The sequence below is a fragment of the Rutilus rutilus genome (genome assembly GCF_951802725.1).
Source record: "Rutilus rutilus genome assembly, chromosome: 3".
NCBI lineage: Eukaryota > Metazoa > Chordata > Actinopteri > Cypriniformes > Leuciscidae > Rutilus > Rutilus rutilus.
In genome coordinates, this window is record NC_140211.1 from 57,360,302 (window position 1) to 57,372,883 (window position 12,582).

At 35.8% G+C, this 12,582-nt stretch overlaps 1 protein-coding gene across 1 annotated transcript; it reads right to left on the bottom strand.

The window, feature by feature from the left end:
* Window positions 1–1,703: 1,703 nt before the first annotated feature.
* On the bottom strand, window positions 1,704–10,503 carry dpep1 (dipeptidase 1). The gene is made up of 10 exons (XM_084405389.1): window positions 10,237–10,503; window positions 9,723–9,849; window positions 9,498–9,630; window positions 6,533–6,683; window positions 5,014–5,083; window positions 4,079–4,255; window positions 3,155–3,239; window positions 2,549–2,624; window positions 2,199–2,334; window positions 1,704–2,102 (listed from the first exon to the last, which is right to left on the bottom strand). Exons 1-10 carry the CDS (start codon window positions 10,353–10,355, stop codon window positions 1,932–1,934), a joined length of 1,245 nt encoding a protein of 414 aa, XP_084261515.1. The 5' UTR covers window positions 10,356–10,503; the 3' UTR covers window positions 1,704–1,931.
* Between the last annotated feature and the right edge of the window lie 2,079 nt (window positions 10,504–12,582).

Here is a 12,582-nt window from a genome sequence, read left to right on the forward strand (position 1 = left end):
TGGATACTATCATGCGCGTCTGTTTTTAAGAGCAAAAACGCTAACTTAACTAAATTTCGGTGCATCCCTAACCTGAACTATCTTTTTTTTATCATTTAAAACCTACACCTGGAGAAGGTTAAATATGATGACTGTAATGCTATGAACATTACGTGACTAGTGGACAAAGTTCACAGCTGGCAAGATCTTGAATCTGCTCAAAGTACGCCCAAAGATGTTGGATGAATATATTTAAAAATATATTGACTCATCGTATTTTTCCTCGTTGGATTTCTGCCCCTCTACATACGTCATCTGGTATAATTGAAGCGATTGGTTATGAGCTACGTACAGGCGCATTTGATAGACATTCATAGCGCCCAATAAACGGCTCTGGGCATTCGTAAACCACGCCTCAAATACGAGAAAATGAACACACGTGGTTCCCAGACCTCAAATGAGACTTGGTCTGACGTTAGCCAGGCTAGTGTAAATAAAATAATAAAAATGTAAAATTAATGTTTTGTGTCAGATGTTTATTTCCAGCTGGGTTGAGTAAAAAGGCAGGTCTTAATACTGTATATCATTTTTATTTCAGGTGCATGTTCTTCATTCTTTGCAAAACAAAACCTGAGCTGTAAGCTATTGAAAAGTTGGTGTGCAATATCAATTGTGTATAATTGTAGTAATAATTCAAATTAATTCATTAAAAACTATAATTAATGTCCCAATTATTAATAGCTAAAGGCATGTAACCATACCAATACAAATTTGTAAAGAAAACCATTCCAAATCAGAACCAATACAAACTGTAATGGAAACCATTAAAAATACAAATCATGACCAATACAAATTTGTAATGGAAACCTATATTGAGTGAATTGCTCACTCATAAAGACAATCACTTGTCGCCGCCAAGTTGCACAAACAAACAAGCGGAGTGATACAAACAGTGAAAAGTCCCAGTGCTGATACTGGGGAAATATTCGAACACGTTCGAGGTTCAGGAAAATCAAAATGTTCATTTTTGGGACCTTCTTATTTATAAAACCCTGCATAGGTGTCGTTGTGATTAAATCAAACATACCATAAAAGAAATTGGAAAGAGATTAAAAAAGAAATTGGCCATGATTCTCTTAAATCAACATCATTTTCAGGTTTAAAAAGATGTTTACATATTTGCCAAACAAAATTTTTAAACATGTTCAATTTCATACATTTTCCGAGGGTGAAATCCGTTGCCTGCCCGTTAACATTAAAGGTCAAAAATAATAATAAAGTAAGTGAATTGTAAAGTATTTCTCTTTGTCTGAATAACTACTCCCTACCTTACACATTAATACTGGGAAAAGGGCCCCTTTGGTGTAAAAACAGCACGATTTTGAATGATGACCATTCACCGTAAATAAGGGCTCCCCCTCCATATAAAAGCCAGTTTAACCATTGGTGACTACTACATTTTTAACAAGCATCCAATGTGACTTTGCTGCTACTGATGTCATTGACACCATACGAGTTGCAGTCTGCTTGAGGTTGTACCAGTTGACTCCAAATGCAAAGTACACATTTGTTTAAATACTGATATTTTTCAGTCGTTGCATAATTCCCATACTTCTCTTTGTGTTATTTCATAGTTCTGAAGAATTTTTATATATATATATATATATATATATATATATTTTTTTTTTTTTTAAAGGAAAATAATTTTAGGCCTAACAAAGAACAGGTGTGTCCAAACATTTTACTTTTATTCCTATGTAAGCGTTGACAGAAATAATTTTTTTAGGCTAGGTCATTTCACCTGAAATTTTAAATAATTGCATGCCAAATTTCTTTTTGTTTTTCGTCTACATTTCTTAAAAGCAATTATTTTCAACTAAACTCTTCAAAATGTGTGTTACAGGCCAACTCTTTATCAAAAGTCCCAAACACAGTGCTACAGAAGGGGTCGATTAGAATAATGTGATAATCAGTGTCAGAACCAAGACAAGTGGATAAAAAGACTGTGTGCGCGTTGAACTGGATTTCTCTGTATAGCCAAAGTCTGTCCTGCAGGGGTTTTGGACTTCTTTAAGAGGGATGGGTACATCATCAGCTTTGCGTCCATTCAGACTGTCCCTTACCTAATGAAACACAAGTTACTTTTTTACTTCAGTGAGCAGTAGATTTGGTATTATACTGAGTTTGAGCACTTGACGCAGATGTGCTCTTGCTCTTACCGCCTCCACCTCACTGAACACTCGTATCAGGTTTCGTCCCAGAGCGTCTTTGACCTCTTCATCTGACCAGTTACGTCTGAGCAGTTCAGCCACCAGGTCCGGGTACTTTGACACATCCTCTAGACCTTCTGGCACCCTGTGCAAAAACAATGCATTATTTATTAATGGTTATATATGCATTCCTGTTTACTTGTCCATCTGTCTTATACGATTAACGCCAATTTTGTATTACATGCAATAGCCTACACATGCTTTACAAATGTGAAATGTACCACAATGCCTTCTACTGTGAAGTTGCATTACAATTAAATTAGAAAGCAGACAGTCTTTTTACTAATCAGCATGCTTACCTTGTCACACCATCATAATCTCCTCCAAATCCAATGATACTAGCGTCAGCCACTTTCTTGATATGGTCAAAGTGATCTGAATTTCACATACAGAAGTGGAGTCACATATTAACGTCTTGCCTCGTTTTCGTAAAGTCCCCCCGTAGTCGATAATTTTATTGCTTAAATCTCATCTTTGATCACCAAAAAATGTCGTCATGCCTTAAAATAGCTTGACTGTAACTCGACACCCTTGCTTCATTTAGTATTCGCGGTTCTATGAATATGCAAACGAGCCCCGCCTGCACTCACTCACTCAGCTCAGAGATCCACTCGTTGACGATCACACGTTGATCTGATTGGTTACAAGGTAGTTTGTGACGTCAGAAACACCAGCGATTTCAAAGCGTGTTTTTGAGACTGTCTTTGGTTCACTGCAGTTTTAAGGAGAAAATACTCAGCAATGGTGTCGACTTATGAATTTACACATGGTTTGTCTTAAAGCGTATTAAAAACACCACATAGATTTATAAACAACGTTAAAAGCTGGATTTTCACCACAGGGGGACTTTAAGGAGTGCTAAATGAAGGGGTAGCAGACGCTGAGGTTGGTTTATAGTAACTCACCAGCCACATCCGAGATCTTAGCAGTCTTTTGGCAGGTCACATAATCATTGTAAAAATTAACCATGACGATCCCCCTCTTTTTTTTCTGAAACAGAAACATTTTGGAAAATGATACGACCATTATATACGACCAAATCACAAACCATATTTTTTTTTACATTTTCTGTAAAATGTGTGTGTGTGTGTGTGTGTAAGGCCATCTTGAATTTTGAAATGGAATGGTTTACACATTTTTCAGAGACAATATTTGATTAATATTATGTTTTTTTCGAATTATTACCTTCCATGCAGTGTGTGTATTACTGGATATAAAATGTCGTAAAAAGTTTTAAAGATCAAAGTGCGCGACAAAAATAAAGTTAGTGTTGCCTTAAACAAAGAATCGATTCTTAACTGCAGAAACGAGTCGTCAGTAATTCCAGTCTCACTTCCTGTTACAAACCTACATAACAATGCAACAAATTTGCATAATGCCAGCCTATGATCTTGATTGGCTGTCCGTGAACAGCGTCTCTTTGCCCCGCCCTCAAACACTATAGTTGTAGCTGAGACTGGAAGAGTTTGGTTTGTGTTGTTCATGTCGAGAAGACGCTGTTTTCTGCACTGCAAAAACACTTTGATGCACTTCAAAAGTATGTGGACTCAGGCTAGACTTGATACGGTAAAACAGATGCTGCTCGTATCACTGTGTATCAAGTGCTGAAGAAGATCCGGAGCTGAAATATTTTTATAGTTGTTACTATCATATTCTCTTTGAAGTCTGTCCTGCCGTTATCTTTTATAACATCTTTTTATATCAGTAATATATCACTTTATCACTATATCACTTTTCATTTACTTTTTATGAGTATGATAGTGCAAGTGCCTCATTGTCTTTTAGGACAATAAACTCTGCTATGTAACAGCCTGAGGTTGTAAACCCACCACTTCCCGAAGCACGTCATCAGGAACATTTCTCTTGTGTTTGCAGATGCTGTAGGCAGAAGAGTGGCTGAAGATAACAGGAGCTTCGGAGATCTCCAGAACCTGCTTCATCACCGCCTCGGACACATGAGCCAGGTCCACCAGCATCCCAATGCGGTTCATTTCATGGATCACTCGCTGAAAGGGTCAATCAAATTGGTCACCATAGACAGCAGCAATAACGAGTCAAGCTTTCTTTAAAAGAGGACAGCAAGTCATGATGGCCTGTTTTAACCTCCACCATATACAAAAAGAGCTGAAATTCAGATATGGTAATGAGCGTTTCGTTTCCGTCACGCACTGTAAGCGGTAGACCAATCACAACAGACTGAGCCATCTGACCAATCAGAGCAGAGTAAATCTCCTCGACAGCCTCTGTAGTCCCATTTAGCCACTTGTTAGCAAACGCCTTTTCAAAACAGCTTGAAAAAATCACGAGTGGGGGAATATTGATGTATTTTATGTTTTAGAATAAAACGTCAAAGTGTCTTGAGCTTGTGTTCACCACAGACCTTATTTCAGCCATTTAACCAAAACCCTATTCAAAAAGCCCATTGACTTCGGGACTTTGGCCTACAAAGTGATGTCATACCTGCACCACTCTATTAGGGATGCTTTAAAAGTATAAACTGTAACAAATTAGAGTTGTTGTTTTTTTTAAAGTTGGTCCAAAATTGATTTTTCCAAACCCTTTACCAACCTTTCGTACCATTCAGATGAAGTGATAAAATTAAAAAAAAAAAAATTTTTAAAACGTAAAATTTTTCTCTGTATAACTAATATTATAGCACCAGTATAACTAATATTACTGGCTGTAACAAATGAGAGTTTTTTTTTTTTTGGTCCAAAGTATAATTTTTCAGTGTACAAATCTGACATTTGTAAGTGTGTCTAACCTTGCCGAACTCAGATAAACCATTGTGCTGAACAGGCTCAGATCCAGTGTCCACCAGCCAGTTGTCTGCCCTAGAAGGAAGTGAGACCAAACCACAGTAAAGTAAAGTGAATGTGCTAATGCTAACCACTAATGTGGTTTTCTTTGGAAACCTGATGTAGCTTTAATTACAACACTGTAAAAAAATTCTAACCTCCCTAACTCAGAATTTTCTAGTGACTGATAACATCTACATTTTTCAATTGGCACAAGTGAAATTCTGTTAATTATACAATTAAATGTACAGATTTTCACTTGGGCCAATTAAAAAAATGTAGATGTTATCAGTCACTAGAAAATTTTGAGTTAGGGAGGTTAGACATTTTTTACAGTGAACCCACACTTTTTTCCTAAATGAATTCTGGGAACTATATGCAGATGCTAGTAACAGTTGAAGAACCAGCCTGGAATTTCCCATGAATTTTACACACACAACGGGGTGTGTTACATAAAAGGAAGCTACTCTGGCACATTTTTTGGTTTAGTTGTACTTCATTCCAATCTAATGAAATCATCGCTAAACTGACAGTGTTATTTCCTCAACTCACAGGACCAACTAGTATGTACATTTATGAAGTGAATGCATGGATTCATCTCAGGTTATCTTTTTATATCAAGTGCTTAAGGATTAGTTCACCCAAAAAATTCTAATACCCCATGATTTTGTCATTCTAGGTGTATATGACATTCTTCTTTCAGACGAATACAATCTGAGTTATATTAAAAAATGTCCTGGCTCTTCCACGCTTTATAATGGCAGTGAATGGTTGATTCTGTTTTGAAGTCCATAAAAGTGCATCTATCATCATAAAAGTGCATCTATCCATGATTAAAGTGCATCTATCATCATAAAAGTGCATCTATCCATGATAAAAGTGCATCTATCCATCATTAAAGTGCATCTATCATCATAAAAGTGCATCTATCATCATAAAAGTGCATCTATCCATGATTAAAGTGCATCTATCCATCATTAAAGTGCATCTATCCATGATTAAAGTGCATCTATCCATCATAAAAGTGCATCTATCCATGATAAGTGCATCTATCCATCATAAAAGTGCATCTATCCATGATTAAAGTGCATCTATCCATCATTAAAGTGCATCTATCATCATAAAAGTGCATCTATCCATCATAAAAGTGCATCTATCCATCATTAAAGTGCATCTATCATCATAAAAGTGCATTTATCCATCATAAAAGTGCATCTATCCATCATAAAAGTGCATCTATCCATCATTAAAGTGCATCTATCATCATAAAAGTGCATTTATCCATGATTAAAGTGCATCTATCCATCATAAAAGTGCATGCATTATAAAGCTTAGAAGAGCCAGGACATTTTTTAATATAACTCCGATGGTATTCGTCTGAAAGAAGAATGTCATATACACCTAGTATATAGGATGGGTAATTAAAATGTTTGGGTGAACTATCCTTTAAGTGAGGTAAATACTCACCGGAGAATATCCACTCACCAGGGTGTGTTGCAGCTGTGTGTGATCGTGAGATACCGGACGCCCAGCTGGTACATGGTGCGCAGGGTCCCTAAACTGCTGTCAATCGAATGTCCTCCTTCCACTCCAATCAAACTGGCTGTTTTGTTTTGCTGAAAGGCTTCCATTATATCTATAACAACAATTTAGTTTTAGCTTAGCTTAGTTTATAGTTATTAGGAACTATAAACAGTAATAAATACTAGGGCTGTGCAGCGATTAATCGCATCCAAAATAAAAGTTTGTGTTTACAAAATATATGTGTGTGTACTGTGTGTAATTATTTTGTATATATAAATACAGACACATGCATCTATATATTTAAGAAAAATTTGTTATTTATACATAAAATTTTTATATTTAAATATAATATAAATTATATATAAATATATATATATATATATATATATATATATATATATATATATATATATATATATATATATATATATTTACAGTATATCCATGCAAATATTTCTTAAATATATGCATGTGTGTGATAAATGACTCTTGCTATGGCAAGCCGTTTTAACTTTTATTCATTTCCGGGATATGAATCCTTGATATCAACAATTCAATTTTCACTAGTTAAAATGATAGTTATTGATACCACAAATTAGAGTTCTACTAGTAACAATGTAATTATTGATATCAAAAATTATATTTCTATTAGTAAGAAATCAATTCTTGATATCAACAATTGATTTTGAATGGCAGCCTATGGTGACATTTCACTAGTGAAAATATAATTACAGATATCAACAATTAAATTGTTGATATCAACAATTACATTTTTGATATCAACAATTAAATTCTTGATATCAAGAATTCAATTGTTGATATCAAGGAAGTAAAATTGTTGATATAAAAAATGTAATTCTTGATATCAACAATTCATATCCTGGAAATGAATAAAAGTTAAAAAGGCTTGCTATATCTTGCGCCCGACGCAAATCTAAAATGTGTTGGTCTGAAGTAGCTTCATTACTCATAGGTGTGGTTTGGGCGTAACGTGAAATAAACCAATCAGAGCGACATCTCACATTCCCTTTAAGAGCAGGCGCGCTTGTTCCATGGCGGATTGCTATTATAACGGCAGATTTGCCAGGAGCAGTTCACAGCAGAGGAGACCGACGTTCTCGTCAGGGCCGTAAAACACAGAGAAGTGACACTGTATGCAGATGGGAGAAACCCACCTAAATTAGCTTTGGTTAAACAGGCGTATAATAATTTTGGTAAATGTGTAAGCTAGATTTATGCCTATTTTTCACATCTTCATGGACACCTCAATGATTTCCCTCAGGTGTAATATTTTTCCTTGTAATTATGTATGGTTTGCAAAAATGTCACTGCTGCGTCTGTGTTGATGATAGAAGCAAAGTGTATGTGCGTTGTGCACACGCTACATTATGGCCAAGCATGCGCCCTTAAAATAGCATCTGAACGCGCCACTGAAAACGCGCCACTGACTTTAGACGAGGTTTCTCCTGGTCTGTGGCGGAATTGTTTTCTGAAACTGCAAAATAGCACCGGGGAACGTTTGCGCCGGAACACGCCTCCTCTTTTCGCTGAACCGACCCCGGGAGCGCAAGTTCATTCCCTAATTTACCGACGTGCGTCTGTGGAGGGAAAAGTCCGCTGCGCGTCGGGTGCAAAGTCAATTGCACTGGGTGCAAGATAGGGCCCACAGTGTTTGTGGTTGTTGCTTCAGTATGACACTTCGGTTACACCTTTATTTTAAGGTGTGCTTGTTACAGTGTAATTATACATTTAAGTACTGAGTAATATTAATTAACTACATGTTTACTATAGGGTTATGGTTAGGTATAGGATTTGGATTAGGGTTAGTTGCATGCAATTATGCATAATTTACTGTTATTACTACAGTACATACATTAGACATACATTACTTGGTTTTTGTTTAATCTATTGTTATTATATTTATCTTACTGTTAGTATATTTATTTATTCATGTGGATGTGATAAGATGTAGGTTTTTAATTGTATCATTTGTATGGCAACGTTGGGGGGGGGGGGGTTGGGGATCTAAGCATTTCATTACATAACCTGTTATTGTAATGACAAATAAACTACCTTGAACCTTGAACCTTGAGAGCGGCATGATTCTGGATAAATTGAGAATGTTGAGAATGTTTAAAATAGAGATCACGATTCTCCCACGATTCTGAATAGACAACTAAAAATATTGAATTAATCGGGTTGAGTTAATGATTCAATGACTCACTCATAAAGACTTCACTTGTTTCATTACTGGATGAATCAGCGTTTTTGAATGAATCTCTTGAATGAATGATTCAGTGACAAACGCATTTTTTAACATTCACGTGTCGCCACCTACTGGTGTAACAATGTATTGATACAATCTTTATTTGAAGTGTCAAGTTATTTTCAAAAGGCGATTTGCTCTATTATGATTGCTACCGTAAACATTAAACCTGACGTGTTTCTTCTTTAGTGATCGGATTTAAATCAGTCTCTAAAGTGTTTTGGGCATTTACACCAGATCTTTTCATGATCGGATAGGTATCCGATCAGAGAAAATGCATGATCTGACCAGGTGTATCAGGCACATAGATGTAGCCCAATAGTTTATTTAAAATAAGATTGTGTGGGTGTTATAAAGATTGCAATCTTTCAACGATTAATCGTTCGTCTCAAACAAACACACTGTTAAATAAAGTGTTTTCCATCACTTCTAACTGGCTGAAATCACAAGAGCCCATCGGGTCCCTCCTTCATGTTAGATTACAGATTTTTCTACAAGTTTTATCCCTCTTCTTAAAAAGCTACGAAATATAGCAGTATCATAATTGTTGAATCAAAGATGGGAGTTGTGGGTACTGAAAACATCATTGTACTCCATTTTGAAGTTTATTTGATTCACGTATTACAAGGATTTGTATTTACTGCTCCTTCACTGTCTTACCTTGACTGCTAGCAGCAAATTTGAAAACATCTGGGTATTCTTGACACATCCTGTGAATTACATCAATCTGCTCCAGGGTCTGTCTGACTGCGTCTTTGTTCTGGGTTTCACATGGTACATAAGCGGCCCAGAACTGCAACAGAAACGCAAACATAACCACACACTGTTCAGTTTGCCGTGTGTGTGTGCGTGTGTGTGTGCGTGCGTGCGTGTGTGTGTGCGTACCTGTGCTGAGAGGTGTCCTTCTTTGATTTTTGGGATGTTGGTGTGTGTGGTGTTTAGTTCGTACAGGTTCACCGTGTTGAGCTGATTATTAAACAGTATCCTCATTTGCCAGGGCAGGTCATTGTGCCTGTTTCATGAGAGATTACAAATCACTTTCAAACAGAATCATAGATAATAAATAAAAAAAAAGAGAACATTACAAATTACACTTCCTATTCCTATTTCTTCCTTCCTCTCTTGGTAGCTCTGTTTGTACCAACAAAACATTTGTAAAAAATGAAACATTATGTTTACAAGCACTAATTATCATTGATCTAAATTAATCCTAAAGATAAGAGCTTAACTCTAAACTCTATCTAGATAGACAGACGGACGGACGGACGGACGGACGGACGGACGGACGGACGGACGGACGGACGGACGGACGGACAGACAGACAGACAGACAGACAGACAGATAGATAGATAGATAGATAGATAGATAGATAGATAGATAGATAGATAGATAGACTTACCCATCTATAAGTGGGGTATCAGCCATCAGACTCAGGGCGCGATCCCTATATTCATCTGCTGTAGAGTTGACAGTAAAAGCCCAGAGAACTAAACACACAGTTTTGGCCCATTCCATCATCACCACCACACTGTTTACTCCCTCGATAACCTTTAATAACGGATTGCTCCTCAAATAACCCTGTTTATCTAACCTATTCTTGTTTTTAGCTAAACTTATATCCACAGATGTGTATCTTCTTCTCTCTCTGCAGACTCTCTGTGTGTCTCTACACTAAGACTAAAACACCCGTGCCATAGATCATCATTATGCAGCACCGAATGTGAGTTAATGTATAATTATGGGTTGTAAAATTGTCCCATAAAATAAATGTTCATTTTAAATGATAGAGCAAAGTGACACAAGTGACTATGTAAAAGCAAGTGAGTGTTTTTGCATGTTCTTGTTTAAAGTCCATCTGTGTGCTCTCTGACCATTAACTTCAGAGGAATTCCTTCAGTTCAACATACATTTATTCTTTAGGAAGGGGTTAATTATTCTTGTGGAATAAATGTGTACACTGAAAAAGAAATTTTACCTAGTTGCAAGTTTTTGCACACAGATATTAAAAGTAAATTTCACATATAGAATTAAGTAAAATCTACTTAACTAATTTAAGTAAAGTTAACAAAGAAAGTAAGTAACTTGGTCAGTTAAAGATTGTTGAGTAATTTCTACTTTTTCTACTATTTCTGCAAAACTCTGTTTCAAGTACATTTTACTCAATTAAGCCATGCTTAAAACGTGTATGCTTTATTTAGAACATCTAAATAATACAGTAGATATTGTGTAGACAACATATCTACATAATAAAAGTGGTACCCATCTGAACACAGAGACCTCAATACTTGGTACACAATAACAGTAACATTCGTTGGATCATTTTTGAGTATGAGTGGGTTATTTTGAGTGGAAAATGAACTCCAGATGTCACAAAACAGAAAACTTAAAAATTTAACAACAAAGGCAATGATAAAATAGTGTAAATACAGCTGGAAAACAGTGAAAAATGCAACCTTATTAAGTATTCATGCCCAAGTGCATGATGGGAACACCAGTATAAGAAAGTTGAGTAGGATTTACTTAATTTTATAATGTTGATATTAACGCTTTCATTTCCACAAGCTTAAATTCAGTTGTCCAAAACAATAGTGGAGATTATCTATGGCACTCGTTCAATCCCATAATGCATAGCAATAATGAGTGTACAACCCATGCACTCAATGAGCGTATTAATGCGTGTTGATTCCAGAAGTGTTTTTTCCATTCATTTCTCCCATAGAGATTTTAAAAAATATATATTTGTTAAAGCGTTATAAGCCATGAACCAAACCAACCAGCTACGAGGTGAATCATAATATTGCAAAAAACTTTGATTTGAAGTGAAAAAGTATTTGAAAATCTGATAAAAATACTGCAAGACTTTGAACTTAACGGCTTTAGTGAGGGTAAGAACTACAATACCATGAAGCATATATATATATATATATATATATATATATATATATATAACATATATAAGTATTTAGAGAGTGTAAGGAGATCGACTATCTGATTGGTGGAATTTTTGCACAGCATCATGGGTAATGTAGTTTTTCATAACGAATCCCGCTGTTAAACATGATTATTTCAAAACTAAGTTGAAATAATGCAGGCTGACGGCTTCAACAGAAGCAAATAATACGACTGATTAACAACCTCACAACTCACAACAGGGCTGTCTTTAAAAGTTTATTATTTACAGCGAGTTACTGTAAAAAAAAAAAGAAAAAAAAAAAGATTTCTCTATGGAGAAAATGAATGCTGTTTTCACTTCCGGAACCAGACTGTTGCATCCTGTGCGCTGTTACACTTTTGTCGACAAAAATAGTTTTTGCGACAGCTCAAATTTGTGCATTTGCTCACACTTTCTCTTAAAGGATAGTGAATTAGGGCATATGACACTAGTTCTGCAGAAATTCACACTTCACCTTAAGTGACTTTTATATAACTTTTATATAAAGTTATATAACAACAACCGCATACAGTCATAATCAGATGGTCAGATATTTTTATCCAAAACCAAGGCCATTATGGTAATGACTCATGGTTTGCTATTTGTGGCGGTAAAACCATGCAACCCATCCATTTAAAGCCCTGAGCTTCAGCCACGAGCATTTCTTGATACAAACTGAACTACGTACATTTCATAACATATTTCTGCTCATGCAAAACTATATTCACACTTGTCAGAAAAGCCTATGAGAGACCTTTTTCCCACATTTTTAGGGGTTTTGACTTGTTAAATGACTAATGCGAAACCAAGGAG

What these genes read in the sequence shown, in the direction of transcription:
- dpep1 (XM_084405389.1), bottom strand. Translation starts at nt 10,355, where the DNA reads ATGATGGAATGGGCCAAAACTGTGTGTTTAGTTCTCTGGGCTTTTACT. An exon ending in AAGGACACCTCTCAGCACAG is followed by an intron (nt 9,631 to 9,722) that starts GTACGCACACAC and finishes TTTCTGTTGCAG; the next exon opens with TTCTGGGCCGCTTATGTACC. An exon ending in GATTATGATGGTGTGACAAG is followed by an intron (nt 2,335 to 2,548) that starts GTAAGCATGCTG and finishes GTTTTTGCACAG; the next exon opens with GGTGCCAGAAGGTCTAGAGG.